At 40.2% G+C, this 19,658-nt stretch overlaps 1 protein-coding gene and 1 pseudogene across 3 annotated transcripts in view; one reads left to right on the top strand and one right to left on the bottom strand.

Annotated features, from left to right (window-relative positions):
* Window positions 1-985: 985 nt before the first annotated feature.
* The window catches only part of UBE2K (ubiquitin conjugating enzyme E2 K), a 60,236-nt gene continuing 41,563 nt past the window's right edge, over window positions 986-19,658 (top strand). For 2 of the 3 annotated variants that reach the window (XM_053672323.1, XM_037138033.2), the window contains exon 1: window positions 986-1,206. Coding sequence is in view for 1 of the 3 variants with exons in the window: in XM_037138033.2 (XP_036993928.1) it covers window positions 1,144-1,206 (63 nt within the window). In the remaining 2 variants the exon portion in view is untranslated. The remainder of the gene's footprint in view (window positions 1,207-19,658) is intronic. The other variant, XM_037138034.2, reaches the window with a different exon arrangement.
* On the bottom strand, window positions 5,294-5,765 carry LOC119043864 (transcription factor BTF3-like; annotated as a pseudogene).

Genomic DNA, 19,658 nt, shown 5'->3' with positions numbered 1-19,658 from the left:
TGCCAGAAACTGTTATAGGCCGTAGGCTTAAGGCAGTAAAGCTGCCCTTCTCCCCCCAAAGCGTGTGTTTTTCACTTTCACATGCCTTAGTTCAGTGTTCCTTATAGTGTGGTCCCTGAACCAACAGCAAGAGAAACAGCATCTGGGAACTTGTTACAAATGCAAATTATTAGGCCCATCCTTCCCTCACTCTTGGGATGGGGCCCAACAATACGTTAGTTTGTTTGTTATTTATAACAAGGTCTCAATGGAGTCCATGTACAGTGAAGTTTAAACACTATGATTTTAGCTCCACAGCTCGGTATTATCTAAATAGGTCAAAGATCAACAGCGCTGCTTTTAAAACCACCTCAGGCATCTCCATGGAGTTCCCGTCTCAATACACCTACACCTGATAGGACCCAACAATGACCATTCAATGAGTTGTAGTACCTGGCATGAGAGTAATAATAGTGTCACTGTAATGGCTTCCGAACAAAAACCGACCGCGGTGGATTTTCCAGGCCTATACCCGCAGCGAACGGGCCGGGCTCAGTTCTAGGACAGTGTTTTCATATGCTAAACACAGCCCAGGCCAGTAAGCCCATGGGTTTGGGGTCTGGCCGAGTGAGGGCGGTGCTCCAAGCCGAGTGGGGCCGTCTGAATCCAAATGGCTGGATTCCAGCCTTCGCTGGGACGCTAGTCTAGGACAGGACGCCCCGACCACACCGCACAGGTTAGAAGACGGGAGGAGCGAGAGACCACGGCGGAGGCCCGCTCCCGGCTAGCCAGCGCGGAAGCCGCACCCTCCAGGCCCCCGAAGCCGGCAGGGCGGAGCCACGCGGCCGCAGCTCCCGCGGAGACGCGCGGCGCCGCGCGAGGCTCGCGGCTGAGGCGTCAGGGGGCTACAACGGGAGCGGCAGCGCCGCCCGTGCTGGTCGACGTGGTGCGCATGCGCGGAGCCGGCGCCATTTTGGTGGCCGGGCACTGAGGTGATTCCATACTGAAGAGAGCGCGGCGGCCGGGTGGCGGTGGCAGTGGCAGTGTTCGTGTGCTCGAGTGTGAATCGGCGAGGGAGGAGGCGGTGGAGGAAGAGGTGGCGGCGGTGGCGGTGGTCGTAGCGGTGGCGGAGGAGGCGGGTACGAATCAGCTGCGGGCGGAGACATGGCCAACATCGCGGTGCAGCGAATCAAGCGGGAGTTCAAGGAGGTGCTGAAGAGCGAGGAGGTCAGAAATGAACTCCGGGATATCCCCCACCTCAGCCCAGGGCGGGTGGGGCCCGCCAGCGGCGACTCCCAGTATTCCGGGTTAACCCCCGGGTAGTCCTCTCGAGCCGCCCTAATGTCTGTGGGGAAGCAGCAGTCCCCCGCCCCCCCTCCTTCCGCCGCCTTCCCCTCCCCTACGGGGCCCTGGGATGGACGGTCTCGCGCGCGGGTGGTGTGGAGAGGAACACGGTTTGGGGGGGCTGGAGCAGGGGAGGGCTCTTGGCGGCGGGATGTGAGTTCTAGGGAGAGCCCCGAGGCAGTGGCAACACGGCTGGGAGTGTGGCCGGGAGTGTGGCCGTGGGGTGGAGAGGCAGCAGGCCGAGCCTGAGAAAACCCGGGAAGTGGGTTGGGGGAAGGGGAAAGGTAACTGGATCCGGAGAGCCGCGGTGCTCAAAGGCCCACACTTCTGAGAATATTCTGGGTTAAACCCTGTCTGGCCTCCTCTGTCCTTTCCTTAGGGAAGGAACTAGGAGCGTTCTCAAGTCCTGACGAAAGGAAAAGGACGTTCAGAGTTACTCCCTCTTAGTTGGGTGTTGGGAGAGAAGAGCGCACATAATGGGATAGTGTCTTATTTGAGTTGGGGCGATAAGGGAATTTTCACCCGAGATAGGATATTCCATGCTGTACCACTATCTCATTTTCATTTACCCCCAACTCCTAGGCCTCTTCTGACATCTAAAGTTGGGTGTTTAATAGGCATTTAAATATTTTTAGGTAGGAAAAAATAATGGAGTGCATGAGTAACTTATTTCAAAATGTTTCAAGTCACAGAAGTTGCAGATCAGAGAGCCTTTCCTAAGACAATGCCTCTGTGACCACCGTGGCATGAAACTTCATTATGATGTGCCCTTCATAGTCAAGTTGACTTTTGCTTTTGAGAAACAGCCCTACTAAAGACATGGGATTTCACCAGATTAACAGATTCTTATACCTCCTTTTTAAGTGAGTAGGTGTATCATAACATACCTGAATTGATTAAAAATTTTTTTTGACTCAAGCTGCTCTTGAGTCTTGCAGAATTTAGATATTGTAGTGTTGCCCACATTTATTTCTATAAGATACGGAAATAATGTTCAAAATGCTCTAGTAACTTGACTCAGAACCAGGCAGGTATCAGTGCAATTTTTCATACCGAGATAAAGAATGCCAGGTTGTTTCTCCTGTTTGGATTTAACAAATAAATATTTAAAAGCAATACTGCAATGGCTGTTATTTTCAAGATGTTACATACCATTATTGAATGTATCATTGTCCTTTGTATTTTTCCCTTGTGTTGGTACTTTTTTGTTTAAGATTTCATTTACTTATTTTTAGAGAGATGGGAAGGAAGGGAGAAAGGGGAGAGAAACATAGATGTGAGAGAAAAATATTGATCCGTTGCCTCTCATATGCACCCAGATCAGGCCAGAACCCACAACCCAGGCTTTTACCCTATCGGGGAATCTGGGAATCGAATCGGCAGCCTTTTTGGTTTTCGAAGGATGCCCAGCCGAGCCACATTAGTCAGGGCTGTTATGTTGGTACTTTGAAAATTTCAATGACCTATGAAATTCAGCTTTCTAAGTATGTGATGAGTAATTGAAATGTACTCTATCTGGTAGCACTTGTGCTTTATGCTACTGAATCCATAGTGGGCGGTATGTATCTTTGCAATTAGGCGTGGAGAAAATAGTTTTAAAATATTAACAAATGACAAATACTAGCAAATTTATTAACTGTAGTAGTATATAGTAATGATCAGTTTTACAGAGCATGTGTATGAACTCTGACCTCTGTACAAGTGCCAAAATTCTGAATGGAAGGATGACTTTGTATTTTTGTAGTACAGTGTAGAAATAGTCATAAAGTTCTATACTGATACACAGTAAACCCCTGACTTTATTTTTTATTTAATATATTCCAGAATAGTTGATATATATTCATAATGAAACATTGCAGCTAATACTTTTGTCAACAGCCCAAAACATTTTTTCTATAATAAGGTTGTTCAAGCCTGAAGGTTAATAATACTTTATTTTCTGTTACTTAAAAGTGGTAAGTTGGGAATCTTGTAATTCATATGGTCTTTACATGAGATGACTTTCACCGTGATATTCTTAGAATCAGATAATTTAATTTTGGAATATAACGAATGAATAGCTTTATTTTGCACCCATATTTTATTTCATTCTCATTTTAATAGGGTTGTTTCTATAAGCAAATTATTTTCATTTCATTGAAGGACTTGTAGTACAAGTACAGTCCATGTGGGGTTTTTTTTTGTGTGTATGTGTAAATGTAAAGTCTTCAGTGGCCGATCAAGAAATCAACTTTTGCATTTTGTCACCTATGTAAATTCCCAGTTTGCCAAAGTTTAGGTTTCTTAGGGGTGGTTTTTGCTAAGAGCATACTGGTTGATTTAAGAATTTTGTTTTGGCTTTTTAAAAGTTCCTTTTTAAATACTGCTAATGTTTGCTGAATTCTGGCCATGAGAAGTTGGCCATTCTTGGAGCCTGTTGTTAATTAAAATATAACCTCCAAGGTAAAGCAAATATAAAAGGTATGGAGGAGGGCACCATTTGTATCAGAAGGGGGAAGTGTGTATTTAAATAGGTGAAAGGATTAATAAGAAATTGGTAAGATTGATTACATACTTTTGTGTAGCATAATTAGGTGTCTGGGGTACCAGGCATCAGAAGATCCCTTTTGAATTTTGAGTCATGTGAACATGTTATTTACTCAAAAAATGAGGGCATCGTCTAGGCCTTTTTTTCCTTGAGACTGTTTGGAAAGTCATCTTTTATCTGTCAGATACTAATTTTTAAATCTGAGTGAGAATTTTGAGTAATGTTTCAGAGTTGTTAGGAATGGAAAATTGCTTTAAAATACATTCTGTAGTTATTTTGTGAGTCAGATTACATAAGTTAATTGTTGATTATGAGGATTTAATAATCTATGGGTTATTATTTACTACAGTTAATCATTAACACTATTTGTAGAGTGGCTCTCAGTACCATTTATACATTTTTGCTAATTCTCAAGAACAGTTATTTGAGTTAAATTTCCTATTTCTTAGATGCGAATATTGAGATTTAGAGAAGTTAAATTATTTGTCTGCATAGAGCTTTGGGATTTGGATTTAGGTCTGCTTATGTTTATATTGTACTACAGTGTCATGACTTGACAAGGATAAAGTCATGCTTTTAATTTTTGTAAAGTAATTGATCCTGGTTTGTATTACTAGTTAAAGGATTTAAACACAACCTAATTTGTTAGTTAAAACATTAAGTGTTATCTGTAATTAACTAAAAGATTTACTTGCATTTCAGTAAGCAAAATATTTTAAAATTGGAAGCTCAGTGAAGTAAAATGCCCTCAAATCAGTGTACATACTCTTGCTTGTTCTTGTGCTTTGTGGTTCCTGCAGTTTGTTTCATACTGTAGCTACACTTTGCTAACATTTTCTGGGGTTCTTATAGGGAGTCTTTACATCTGTGGCATTAACAAATTGATTTCATGAATATTACTATTCTATCACTTTTCCTTAGGCACTTTAATGGGTTTTTGTATCTGTTGTCATCTAATGTATATTTGATCTAGCTTGATCTAGATTATTTTAGATAGCAGCACAGCCAGGCCTCCCCCTGTACCTCCCTACCCTCTCTTTCACTAGTTGAACCAATGAAAAATGTCTGTACTGCAACTATTGAGAAGCACTGCTGTAGACAATTTCAGGCTTTCTTTATAAATTAATGGTTATCTTTTTCTTTTAAACTTTCCTTTTTGATTTAAAGAAAAAGGTGAAATACTGGTAAAAAACAATTTAACCAGTATTTGTAGTTTTTGAGTAGAAAAATGGTTTCTTTCTTTCTTTTTCTTTTTTTTTTTTTTTTAAACTAGAATGGTTTGTGTGTAAGCAAAAACTGAGAAGATCTGCAGTGACTAAAAAGACTTGGGCTTAAAATTTTTAGAGATCTAGATTTTATCAGATACATAAACAGAATTTGGAAAAGCATAAAATAGCAGCTCCCAGTAACTTCAAGTTTATCTTCCTCATAAGGTAACTCAGCTCAGTCTGCTTTATTCTTGGAAGCCTGATCAGAATTCTCCACAAGATCTAGAACTTCATCATCTGGTGGCACTAGTGGTGCTTTTCCATCCACAGGTTATTTGGACAGAGCTTTAGCCAGTCTCAAACTAGTCAGACTGTCTGCCTAGTCTGGTTTAAGATGCTGGGCAGCATTTCTGTCAGCTGCTTTGTCTCAGCATGGCCAGTAATTGTGAAAGTGTTTGCTGCCATAGATTCATGAACTTTAGGGTTGTTAAAGTGGATCACCGTTCCTTGGTTTGTGAACATGTTTACCTCTTCATTACTGGAGCTATTACTTACCCCTAACTTCTTTAAGGAGTACTGAAGTTTTTAATCATCCGCTGTAGCTGTCCTGTGAACCACCTTCTTTCTCAAGCAGTTCCTTTCCCACCAGTGTGCACTTGTGCATGCAGTTTTAAAAGTTTCTCTTGATTTATGATAGTTTCTTTCATCTTATTGGAGAGGAAATAGTTTCACATGGTAGACTAGGGTTGGTGCTCAGGGCGTCTTAGGCAGACAAGCTGAGAATAAGTGCACATAAGTGTGGATGCAAGATAGCAACTTAGTTTTTGTGTTTTTAATCACTTATTTAAGTAATATGCCTTTTGGGGTTCTGGATATGTGTTGAACAAGGTAAGCTTATAGATCAGTTACAAGTTAAAACTTCAAAGCCTGTCTGAGTAATACTGTTTGGGGTGTGTTTCTTCTTTTACCTTACTTTTATAAAGACTTTCATCTCTACTGGGCATAGATTTAGATACTTCTGGGTTCCCCTAGTATGTCACTCTTTGTAAAGAATATACTTTTTTTAAAAACAGATTTTACTAGTTTTGGGAGAGGGGAAGAGAGGGGGAGGAACATCAATGTGCGGTTGCCTCTCATGCACCCTCAACTGGGGATCTGGCTCACAACCCAGGCATGTGCCCTGACTGGGGATCGAACCTGCAACACTTAGGTTTGCAGGCCTGTGCTCAATTCACTAAGCCACACCAGCCAGGGCAAGAATATATATTCTTATTTCCTAGTAAATAAGGGAGTAGTTTATCAGCAGTTGTTGAGTGTATTGACCATAGCTCCAAAAGACTTACCTGATTGGAGGTAGGTAGTTATAAGGGTATGTGTATGGAGAGAGATTCTTGAGCTAGGTTTTAAAGAAAAGTTAAGACTGACCTCAAATTTCAGAAGACAGTACCAAAGGAATTAGAGGAATACAGTTATTTATAAGTAAATGATCTCTTCTGTAGGCATCTGAATTGGAACTGAGGAGGAGAGATTATTGACAAAACTAGGTAAGGAACACATTTACATGTTGAGAATAGAAAAGTTGCACAGCTGTAGTGTACACAGAGTTGTGGAGTTAGAGCCACCTAAGTTTTTTCACTTATCTTTGGGAAAAAACATCTTTTTATATCCAAAAAAAGTATACATAAAATAAAGTGACTAGCATTCAAATCTAGAAACAGAATATTACCAACACAGTAAGACAACCCCCCCTTCCAGTCACTTTCCTGATGTCAGTAGCACAGATTAGGTGTTGAGTATGTTTGAGTAAAAGAACAGACCCAATTGTATCCCATGTGATTGTTTCAATTTTGAAGGATTTTTAAAACTGCCTTTCAAAATCTTTGTTCAAAAATATATTAATATTATCTTAGAAAATGTGTTAAAATTCACTGAATATTAGAGTTGAAAGAGACCTTACATCTAGGCTGAACTCCTTGTCTATTAAGATCAGGAAACTGAGGCCTGAGATCGATTGTTGACACAGATCTGGTTAATGATGAACCCAGGCTTTTTGCATACCAGTTCATTCCAATCATTATAATGGTTGCTTTATGAGACTGTCCTTTTCATAAATAATACTATAAAAGCTGAATGCTAATAAGACTTTTAAGTACAGTGACAGTTTACTATTGAATATTGTATTTATGTGTACAGTCATACCTTGGTATTCAGCTTCAGAACTCTTCAAACCCTGTACTAGTCACATTTTGATGAGAAAAACATGTTTTGGTACTCAGCACTTGCTTGCCACTTGGCACCCCTGTCTCATGATGAAACAGTGGTCCCCATGTCAGTCTCACAGTAGTTTGAGAACAGTGGTATTCGTAGGTTTTGGCGCTCATGGAGACAAGTTACCATTGTATTTTGCTTTTCTCTCTTGGTGTGCGAACTTAATTTTGTCAAGAGACAGAAATATTTAGCTTCTTAAGCATAATATAGTACATTTAGCTTAGTGATTAAGATTGTGAGCTTTGGAATTAGATTTACTTTTGAGTACTGGGTTTTATGCTTTATACCTATAGCACTGACTCTGTATCTCAGTGCTCTTATCTATAAAAATGTGGGTAGATTAAGAACTTCTTTATGGTGCTTAGAGCAGTATCTGAGACACATTAAATATTCAGTAAATGGGTATCTGTTAAGACATCAAAATTAACTATCTTTCCTATTCTGTTTATTGTTGTTCTTGGATCGTAAAGGTTTCCTGCAATGGTTTAGTGATAGCTCTCTGAATTTGCTTCAAGGAATGGCTTAACATGTGGGACAAACAACCTATGAGGCTAGTTGGCCAAGAAGAATTCAAAAGAATTGATTTGGGCCTTGTTCTTGCTGTTGGTTAATCTTTCTTTAGAAGATAAAATTGGAGAAAATGTTTGTGTTAAAATGTGATTACTGTGACAAGTGAATTATTTGGCAGTCTTTTGAGTTATATAGAGTTAATGGGATTATTTTGGATTTGCGATACAGCTCTGGTCAGTAGGAATTGGACCAAGGAATTGAGAGTCAATCTTGTCATGTGTGGTCTTGAATTCCTTTGTAAAATCCCTATTTATTTTATTTAAAAAAATTTTAATACTCACCTGAGGACATTTGTTCATTGCTTTTAGAGAGAGAGGAAGGGAGAGTGAAGCAGTGAGAGAAACTTGAGTTTGTTGCCTTGTTGTACCCATCCTGACTGGGAATCGAACACACAACCTTTTGGTCTGTGGGGTGATGCTCCAACCAACTGAGCCGCAGCGGCAAGGGTGAAAAATCCCTATTTTAAAAGTGGGTCTTGGAAAGTAGAAAGTGGTGGTCACATCCATCTGACATTCATGGTGTTCTCTTAATGTAATTCTGAAGAGGTGAGAAAACTTTGTTTAAAACCTGTGTCTGTTTTCCTCTGTTTAATTATTTGTTCTTACTGCAAATATAAAATAACTACCTAAAGTGGAATGCTTGCTTTCTAACATTTTACATAAATGGCAGCCTTATGAGATTGATGTTACTGTTTTACAGATTAGAAAGTTGCAGGTCTGAAGAAATTAAGTAACTTTCTCACTATGTAGTAACTTGTTGGTGGAACGGGTGTTTTTGAAATAAGGTTTTTTACTCCAAAGCATTTACTGATTATGGTGGAAAGAATAGTGGACAATCATATCTACTTGTCTCCTGCCCATTGATTTTAAAGATGGTTTTTAACATTATAAAATATTTTACATTTAAAAGTTTAGAGAATAATACATGAACACCTTTGTATCCATGGTCCAGATTTAACCGATTTTTAACTCTCAAACTGGAGGAAGCCCCCAGTAAAACATGCCATACAGGTGAATCTCTTATTGTAACCTTTTCCTTATTCCACTCATCTTCCTTCTTAGAAGTAACCAAACACTAAGCTGAAGTTGCCATCCTTCTTATTCATGTTTTGTTTTTACTATTGATAAACATAATATTTTGGATAGGATTATAAAAAGCTATTTTTAATTACTTTTCATGGATGATTATAGCATTCTACATCCCCTGCATGCTTCTTCTCAGCATTGTATTTTTTTGAGCTTTTTTTCTGATCTTCAATATAAACTATACAGTATTCTATGTTACAGTATTTTTTAGAAGATTTCATTTATTTGTTTTTAGAGAGAAGGGAGGGAGAGAGGGAGAGAAACTTCAGTGTGTGTTTCCTCTTGTGCGTCCCCTATTGGGGACCTTGCCTGCAACCCAGACATGTGCCCTGATTGGGAATTGGACTGGTGACCCTTTGGTTTGCAGGTGTTTGCTCAATTCAGTGAGCTATACCAGCCAGGGCCCTATGCCACGGTTTTCAAATTCATTTTATATGTGGCATATATGCCTTAAGCATTATTATAAATGTTCTTTGGGGGCACATATGAGGTTTTCTGGGAAGTGGAATTGTAGCATGAGTATTTTCGACTTTTGCATGACTAGATATTGCTTCATTGTTCTCCCAATGATTATATCATTTTACACTCCCTCTAGCAGTGCATGAGTTCTAATGATCTAAGATGTTTTGTTAGTCTGATACATATGAATGATAGCTTATTTTAGTTTTTATTTCCCTAATCAATAGAAATATTAAGCATATTTTTGTATTTATTGGCCATTAAGCTTTCCTTTGCAAATTTAGTGTTTGCATTCATTACCCATTTTTTAAATTAATTTTTGGAGACAGAAAGACATCGAAACATCGGTTTGTTATTCCACCTAGTTATGCATTTATTGGTTGCTTCTTAATATGTGCAGTGACCAGGGATCAAACTTACAACCTTGGTATATTGGGACGATGCTGTAACCAACTGTGAACTACTCATCCAGGGTATCATCTTGTATATTTAAGTATACGATTGCAGTGACATTAAGTATATTCACACTGGCATACAACCGTTACCATCATCCATCTCCAGAATGCTTTTCATCTTGTCAGAATGAAACTCTGTGCCCCTTAAACACTAATTCCCTTCTAAGCCAGGTCCCTGGCAATCTCCATTTTTTTGTCTCTGAATTTGACTACTCTGTTGTATATTAATTATCATTTTACATGATAGAGTTATTTCACTTAATTTTATCATATCTTTTATTGTACCGAAGTTTAATTTTAAAGTGGTCATATTTTTCTGTCTTTTATGGTGTGCATTGTGTATTTTGCATAAGAAGTGTTTTCCTGCTTTGATTATAATAAAGATATTCTCCCATATCATATTGGAACTGCTTCAAGCATTACCAATATCTTCCAAATTGTCAAATGCTGAATAATTCCTCCACAGTTGTCCATTTTGTACACCTTTCTTTAGCATTTCCATTTCTGAGTTTTTGTCTTTGGGCTGCTCTGATACTGCTCTGGTTTTTCTTCAACATCTTTTACTGCCCTTTTTTGTTAGTGATTTAATCCCTCCTCTTCCTCCATTTATCTCCTGAGTCTTTGTTTTCTCTTTTGCATTCCTTTTGTTAATCACCCTAGGTCAGGATTTCATATCTCAGATGGACTACTTATATTACATTAGTTTGCTTATGTACAATTATTTCCTGCCTTTAGTCTCCCAATCTCTGGTCAACTCTTCTGGTGCCATGCCATTGGATTTGAAACGTGACCATGTCATTTTATTTTAGGTTCTGTACTGCCTATTACATAGTTAAAACCTTTATACTTTTATTCTAGCCTGTCTTTTCTGACCTACTTCCTGTCAGGTCTCCAAGTAGTTGCATGCTTACATGTTCCTCAGACCCTAACTCTCCCTCAAACCTTTAGCTATACTAAATTGCTTGCTATTTAGTTGTCCTGTCTTCCTGCAATGAGCTCTTACCTCCTTTCTTTGCCTTTTGAAATTTACCAATCCTAAAATTACACTCCTCATAAGCCTCACTTTAATTCACAATTATTTACCTCTGTTCTCTGGTATCATTTTGTCAGAATTTTATTAGAGTGGGTATGTCTTTGTGCTTCTGGTAGATTCGTTGTGCTCCTTGAGTACTTTTTTTTTTTTTTTGTAATGTAAAAAACTTACTGATCTATTTTAGAGAGAGGAAGGTGGGTGAGGGGAAACAGAAACATCAGTCCACTGTTCCACTACCCATGCATTCACTGGTTGACTATTGAATGTGCCCTGACCAGGGATCAAACTTGCAACCCTGGCACGTTGGAATGGCAGTCTAACAACTAAGCTGCCCAGCCAGGGCCTTTTCTTTTTCTTCCTCCCCTCCCCCCTTCCCCTCCCTTCCCCTCCCTCTTTTTAAAATTTTATTTATTAATTTTAAAGGTATGGAGGGAGAGAGACAGATAGACAGAAATTCATTGTTCCATTTCCTGGGTTACTTCTTGTGTGTGCCCTGACCTGAGATCTAACCCATAACCTTGGTGTATCCAGACTGCACTCTAACCAACTGAACTATGCCGCCAGGGCTCTTTGAGGATTGTTAATTCATCTTTTTCTCTTCAGCATCTTGCCTGGTGCCTGGAATGTAGAGTAGGCTTAGTAACATTCAAAGTACCCCAAAATATTTTTTGCTAAGTATCTGATTTTTTTTGGAGCTGCTGCTGAAAGTGCTGTTTGCGTAAGTTTGGGGCAGGCCTATATTACTCTGTTAATTATTTTCAGCCTTTGTGTGATTATGGATTTTCCTAGTAATTGTAAATGCAGAGCTAGTATATGTAGCCTTTTCTCTCAAGTGACTATGGGTGCTTTACTTTTAGGTTTCTTTGTTTCAAGTTACCCATCCTATCCCGCCCTGGCGTATTCCATTGTGGATTGTCTAATACTATTGCTTTTCAGCAGTGATAAAACATTTTGTGCTTAATTTTTTGAATATTCTGTAGTACTTCTTTCATTTAAAAATATATACTGTAGTTTATGCATCTGTCTATTGTATATTCATTTATTTTTAGTTTCTTGCTGGTGCACATGTACAAGATTTTGGGTGTATATCTGACAGTGGTATTACTTAGGTCATTGGTGTTTGGGTGAGAGTTTTAGGTGGTTATGTATGTCAGACTTTTTTTATGTTTATGGGATCATACATGGATTATATCCTTAGCTGTTCACTTAGATACTTTTATCTTCATCTGCCCATAGGAACTGTGAGTGTGAGTTGTTGAGGGTTGTGACCTATCTTACTTTTTTTTTTTATAGATTTTATTTATCTTTAGAGGGGAAGGAGAGAGGGAGAGAAACATCAATGTATGGTTGCCTTTCGTGCATTCCCTGCTGGGAACTGGCCTGCAACCCAGGCATGTGCCCTGACTGGGAATTGAACCACAATCCTCTGGTTTGCAGACCTGTGTTCAATCCACTGAGCTACACCAGCCAGGCTATCTTACTTATTTTTAATTTTCCATGGCTTAGCACATTGCCTGGTAAGTCAGAGTCACTTGTTTTCCTGAATGAGTTTAACGATTTTCTTAAGCTCCTGGAAGAACTCATCCCAACCACTGTGAAAGTAATACCATTTTATTTTGTGTCTAGGACTAGGAAGGAGAATTGATTATGTTGGTAAAGGGAGGTCTCCTGGTGAAGTTGGGTTTATGTTCTAAATTTAAGTGTTGGTAATGTAGTTGGGTCCTGTATAAGGATAATAAAATGCTCAAGCCAAAAACTGGGAAATAAGATAGTAGAAAGGGAGTTTTTGTTTTTGGCTTTATTTTGTAGTTTTCCCTTTTGAAGATCTCAACAGTGTCTATTAGTATTATTCAGGGTGAGGTAAAAGTAGGTTTACAGTTGTTTGTATGGAAAATAATACTAGAATAACACTTTCATGTACTCACAACTGTAAATCTACTTTTGCTCCATCCTGTATATGATGACATCTGTATAGCTATGTTTTAAATCTTTAGTATAATTTTACCTTTTTCTTTATTTATTTAGCAAATATTTATTGAATGCCACCTGTGTTGTTAATAAGATAGACATCGTCTGTGCCCTTGTGGAGTAAATTATGGTTCAGTAAGGCAGTGAGACATTGAGTAGCTAATTAATTATATGTGTGTTTGTTGCAATTAAGTAAGAACTGTGGGGGTGAGGTAACCTAACCTCAGGGAAAATGTTCCTGGGGAATAGCCCTTAAACTGATACTTAGGAGAATAAATTGGAATTAACTTTGTTATACATTAGACTGTCAACTCTAGTATGCATATAGAGAGCTAATACCTATTATACAGTCAAGAATGTAGAGCCATTTAATTGCCTTTTCCTCTTAAATAGCTAATTTCTGTGAGTATAAAAGTAAATGTTTGCTCATTGAATTTTGGACAATAAAGGGAAGTATATTATAGTTAAAATTATCTATAATCCCAGCCCCAGGGATAATTCTTGTCTTTAAAATATTTTTATTTAGTCTGTGAAATATTTCAGATATGTGGAGGTGTATCTTAATTTTGATATTTCTATTGTTTTTTCTCTGTATGTACATATATACACATACTTAGACATTATCTTTTTTGTAAGAGCTCTAAAAATATTCCCATGTGACTTTAATCCCAAATCTATAATATTAAATGTTTTTTAGTCATTCAGAGCTGTCTTTCCCTACTAGACTCTTGAGCTTCTCAAGGGTAGGCATCATGGCACATCTATCTATGTATTGTCAGTACCAAGAACTCTATTATATTTAACAAGTATTTGAGGGTTCCCTCTGTGGTAGGCACCATGATATGTACTGGGGTCATAGTGATGAATGGGAAGAGAAGACAGACAAGTACATGATAAATTCATTGTCAAGAAATAAATTGTTCAGATGAAATTAATTGGTGGATTGTGTCTTCAGAAAAGGCCTTTCTCAGGATTTTAGTCTTAGATTGGTAGCTGAATGCTAAACCATGTCTCTAGAGAAGATTATTTCAGATCAGAGGAAACAGTTAACGTAAAGCTCCTAAAGTAGGAAAGAATTTGCTGTGTTTAATCAACAAAAGGAGGCTATTGTGGGTGGAGTATTGTAGGTAAGGGAAGGAGAATGGTGCAAGATGAAGTTGAAGATGTATGCGGGAGCCAGATCACATAAAATTTTCTAAACCCAGAGTAAGAAATTTGGATTTTAAGTGACTGTGGAAGCCATTTAAAGATTTAAAGCAAAGGATAAAGTTTGTGTTTTTTAAAAGATTGTTACTAGGACTTCTGCCAAGATGGAGGCATAGGTGGGAACACTTTGCATCCTTGCACAACCAAATCTCAAAACACCAAAGTTTTAACAACAATAAATGCAACCAGACCTCACAGAAAATCGAATACGGAGTCCGAAAATAACGAACCACTCAGCTAAACCGGTGAGAGGGGCAAAGCCAGCAGCAGAGCTGGTCATGCAAAAAAGATCCTCTGACCCAGGCGGTGCACAGGCAGCCGAGGGTGTGGATCCCAGGTGTGGGCTAGCTACCTCGGAACTCAGGGAAGAGGCGCGGCTGTCTGTCTGCAGTCGGTCACGCATTTGCACGCAGATAAACCAATGAAGAGGCGAGCATCGAGACAGATTGCGCAGGCCCCAGCGGCCAGCAGCAGGGTGTTGGGCTTGCACATTTGCACTGGGATAAGCAAACAGGGGCCAGCAGTGAGGCAGACTGGGCAAGCGGAGAGGACCGCCATTGCTCCCTCTCTGACCCCACCCCCACATGCAGCATCACAACCCAGCAACCTGGGTGGCCCCGCCCTGGTGAACACCTAAGGTGCCTCTCCTCATACATAACAGGTGCAGATGGATCAAAACATGGCTCAAGAACAACTCAGAGCCCCAGAGCCGATAAATCTAAGCGATGAAGAAATAGCCAAACTTTCAGATGCACAGTTCAAAACACTGGTGATCAGGATGCTCACAGAACTGGTTGATTTTAGTCACAAATTAGAGGAACATATGAAGGCTAAACTAATTGAAATGAAAGGTAATGCACAGGAAACCAATAGTAATGGAAAGGAAACTGGGACTCAAATCAAGGGAGCGGACCAGAAGGAAGGAAAAAATGACCAAACAGAAAAAGATGAAGAAACAAGAATTCAAAAAAATGAGGAGAGGCTTAGGAACCTCCAGGACATCTTTAAACGCTCCAACATCCGAATTATAGGGGTACCAGAGGGGAAGAGGAGCAGTCACGAGTGGAAACCTTATTTGAACAAATAATAAAAGAGAACTTCCCCATTCTGGTAAAGGCAATAGACTTCCAGGAAATCCAGGAAGCTCAGAGAGTCCCAAAGAAGTTGGACCCAAGAAGGAACACACCAAGGCACATCATCATTACATTAGCCAAGATTAAAATGAAGGAGAGAATCCTAGAAGCAGCAAGAGATAAGGGGACAGTCACCTACAAAGGAGTCCCCATCAGACTGTCAGCTGATTTCTCAAAAAAGACCTTCCAGGCAAGAAGGGGCTGGAAAGAGGTATTCCAAGTCATGAAATTCAAAGACCTACAACCAAGATTGCTCTATCCAGCAAAGCTTTCATTTAGAATGGAAGGGCAGATAAAGTGCTTCTCAGATAAGATCAAATTCAAGGAGTTCATCATCACCAAGCCATCATTATATGAAATGTTAAAGGGACTTACCTAAGAGAAAGAAGATAAAAAAGATGAACAGTGAAAGGACAGCAAACTCACAGTTATTAACCACACCTAAAACAAAAGCAAATTAAGAGGACAGCTAGATCAGGAGTGGACCATAGAAATGAAGATCATGTGGAGGGTTAGCAACAGGGGAGAAGGAGAAGGGGGGGAAAGGTACAGAAAATAAGTAGCATAGACAATAGATAGAAAATAGATAGGGGGAGGGTAAGAATAGTAGGGGAAATATAGAATCTAAAGAACTTGAGACAAGTGTTCATGAACTAAAGGGGGGGAATGGAGGGGGAGGGATGTGCAGGGTGGAGGGGAACAGAGGGGGAAATAGAACAACTGTAATGGCATAGTCAATAAAATAAAAAATTAAAAAAGATTGTTACTGAACCAAGGTGGGGTTCAGCTGCCTACCACCACCACCAAAAGGCAAATGGTGAGGCAAAGGCTGATGAGAGAGGGAGGTTTTTATTCAACTGCTGAACAATCTGGGAGAATGGGGCACTCCCTGTCTCAAAGCTCATTTCTGCCACAAAACCCAAATAAAAGCAGCCATCCTCAGTAAGACAAAAACAAAAGGCAATGCCCAGAATTTTCGCTGTTTTTAAAGTACCATCCTGTGGAATCTGAGGCGGCTACTAAGCAGTCATCCAGGTAGCTTAAGATTGTTCCCAGCTGCTGTCTCACTTCAGGCTCCCTGCTGGAGCCTGTGTATGTAGCTGGCACTGCCATTGGCCATGCATCTCAGCTCCTAGGGCCACAAGATCCCATATTCCTGAGCCAGAGAAGGTGGGGATGCACTGATGACTGGCAAGAGAGAGTGAAAGACTCCCTTCTGGAGAGGGAGTCTTCAGTACAGCACCAGAGTGCAGATCCCAAGTAGCTAGCCATGAGCAAGAGAGATATCTTTGTTCCTCTGGGTTTTTATTAGTTTGGGATATGGGATGGATCAGGCTCTTCCTTAGAATGACCAGTTATCTTCCTAAAGTTTCATGCGTTTTGGGTGAGTCCACCTCCCAAACAGTCCCTCCTTTTCCCCAAACTAGACTCGACAGCCCTTTTTGGTCCACCATGTTCCCTTGCTGCCATTTTAACCTCTATTGTGCATGCACCTGCCTTCCTCTAGTTCCACCCCCAATCTGGTACCCAAAGGGAGTAAGAGGGCTTTTCCCCTTACCCAGTTATCTTGCTAGGCTTGTGATTGCTCGGTGTAAGAACTTCCTCTTACCTCAGCCTCCTGGAGTAGCTGGGACCACAGACCTGTACCATAGCTTCCACATCCAACTGCCTTGCTAGGCAGTTTGTGAAGGTATTGTCTGACTGCTAGCCATGCCCTCAGTGCCTCAAGGGTTGTTGCTTAGTGCAGAAGTAGCTCACAAGTTTCATTCCATGGCCTAGCTCTGGAATCCCTGGTGGCCCCTTCTGTTCCTCACATTCAGCCCACTTCCAGCGGTCCAGATGGCCTCTCTATCAGTATCAAGACCACCTTGACTACTGTGGGGAGAATTAATGGAAACTGAAGATGTGAGGAAGAAGGATTTAAGAGTTAAGGGTTGAGTTTGGCTGGATGTAACAAGAAGAATAGTGGTAGTGGTTTAAACAAACAAGAGTTTGAAGGGAAGTATCTCCGAGTTTCTTAGTTAAGGGCTTTACATTGTTAATAGTTATCCTTAATTTCAATTTTCAATTCTTAGGAGTTTGACCCTTGTCTTTAAATACTCAAATTTAAAGACAACGATTCTCAAAAGCACTGTCATTGGTCCAGGCAACATGTCTGAATTTCAGAAAGGGAAAGGCATAAAGCATATGCCAACTGAGTTCTCCCCCTTTAAAGAGCTTTCTAAGAAGCCCCATTCAGTAATATTTTTTAAAAGATTTTTTAAAATTTATTTTTAGACAGAGAGGAAGGGAGGGAGAGAAATATCAATGTGTGGTTGCCTCTTGTGCACCCCACACAGGGGGAACCTGGCTTGCAACCCAGGCATGCGCCCTGATTGGGAATCAAACCAGCGATCCTCTGGTTTGCAGGCTGACACTCAATCCACTGAGCCACACCAGCTAGGGCCAGTAACCTGTTTTTATTTTATTTTTTATCAAGGACTGTGTCATAACTTTTCTTGGTTTAAAGAGAGGCTAGCAGATGTTTTTTTTTAGCCAGGCACATTGCTACTCAATTAAAATCAGGGTTTCATTAGTGAGAAAGGAGGAGACAGGAAATTAGTTAGGCAACTTGCTGTATATAGCATGGGGTGGGCATTAGAAATGAACTCAGAAAGATCATTTGGGTAGCCTTTCTGGGTATCCTGGGCAAGAGATGATTGTAGCTCAGGTTTAAGTTTTGAATAGGGAGCCGAAGAGAAGTAGAAGCATTTGAGATGGTACAGAACTTGCTTATGGTACAGAGGGAAAATGAAGAACGTGGAGAAACACCTAGAATTTTGTCTTTAGCACCCAAATAGATGGTGGTGCCCATTTATGAGATGAGAAAGAGTAGGGGGAAGATAATTTGGGGGTTGTTTGTTTAATATTTATTTATTTTTAGAGAGAGGGGAAGAGAAGGAGAAGGAATGGGAGAGAAACATCAATATGTGGTTGCCTTTCATGTGTCCCCTACTAAGGACCTGGCCTGCAACCCAGGCATGTGCCTTGACTGGGAATCGGACTAGCGACCCTTTGCTTCACAGGCCCATGCTCAATCCACTGAGCTGCACCAGCCAGGGCAAGGGGGAAGGTAGTTTTACATTGTTCCTGTTTGGTGTTAAGGTGGGGAAATAACAAACAGTTGAATATATGAATCTGGAAGTCAGATCTGAAAAGAATTGGCATCATAGATAATATAGATGGTATATTTAAAGCTTACACTGGGTTACTTAACTCTAGGACAGTTTGTAAGAAGGTACAGGATGAAGTCCTGGCATTTGTCCTAGGCCCCTAGCACATTTTGAAGTTGAACCGGGGAGAACCAACAAAGGATAAGGAGAGAGAGGTATTAGTGATGTATTAGCAACTAGGAGAGAATGATGTCAGTGAAGCCAAGACAAGACAGTTCCAAGAAGAGAGTGGTCAACTTTGTCATGCTGATGAATGGGAGAAATGACTTGAATTTCCAGCATGGTGGTTATTGGTGACCTTGATTAGAATATTTTCATTGGAATGGTGAAGAAGGATATAACTGGAGTTGGTTAAAAGGAAGTACGGTGAGGAACTGGCAGTATGGTTGACTTCTTTTTAACATTTAAAAAAAATATTTTTGGCGAGAAGAGGAGAAACATCAGTGTGTGGTTGCCTCTTGTGTACCCCCTACTGGAGACCTGTCCCACAACTCAGGCAAGTGCCCTGACTGGGAATCAAACTGGCAACCCTTAGGTTTGCAGGCCAGCACTCAATCCACTGAGCCATACTAGCCAGTAACATTTAAAAAAAATGAATATATTGGGGTTACATTGATTAATAAAACCATACAGATTTCGAGTTATAACTCTGTTTATACATCATCAACTTTTAAAAAGTTTTGCTTTGACAGGAACAGAGAAGAAAGGGAGAATGGGAGAAGAATATGGCTTCAGAGATATTTAAATTTTTTTTTGGTAGATACTAGCATAAGTTTGTATATTGATGGATGGGAGAAATTGATTATGCTAGAGAGGGGAGAGGTAATCGAAGGTGTAAAGTCCTTGAGAAGAATGGAGGGATGGTATTCCGAGCATAGTGGAAGGATTGTTTTTTAATGGGAACAGACACATAGGGCCTGTTCCCATTTGATTCCATTTGATATGTGTGTGTGGTCTTCACTTGAGCATGAGACCAATTAATGATGGTTATGATTTTTTTAAAGATTTTGTTTATCTTTAGAGGGGAAGGGAAGGAGAGAGGGAGAGAAATATCGATGTATGGTTGCCTCTCGTGTGTCCCCTCCTGGGAACTGGCCTGCAACCCAGGCATGTGTCCTGACTGGGAATCAACCGCGATCCTTTGGTTCACAGGCCTGCACTCAGTCCACTGAGCTACGCCAGCCAGGGCTGATGGTTATGATTTTGTTTGT

Source organism: Artibeus jamaicensis, unplaced genomic scaffold, assembly GCF_021234435.1.
Source record: "Artibeus jamaicensis isolate MK-2021 breed Jamaican fruit bat unplaced genomic scaffold, CSHL_Jam_final contig_76, whole genome shotgun sequence".
NCBI classification, from domain to species: Eukaryota; Metazoa; Chordata; class Mammalia; order Chiroptera; family Phyllostomidae; genus Artibeus; species Artibeus jamaicensis.
The sequence above is the reverse complement of the archived record's forward strand: the minus strand, read 5'-3'. Positions and strand labels throughout refer to the sequence as shown.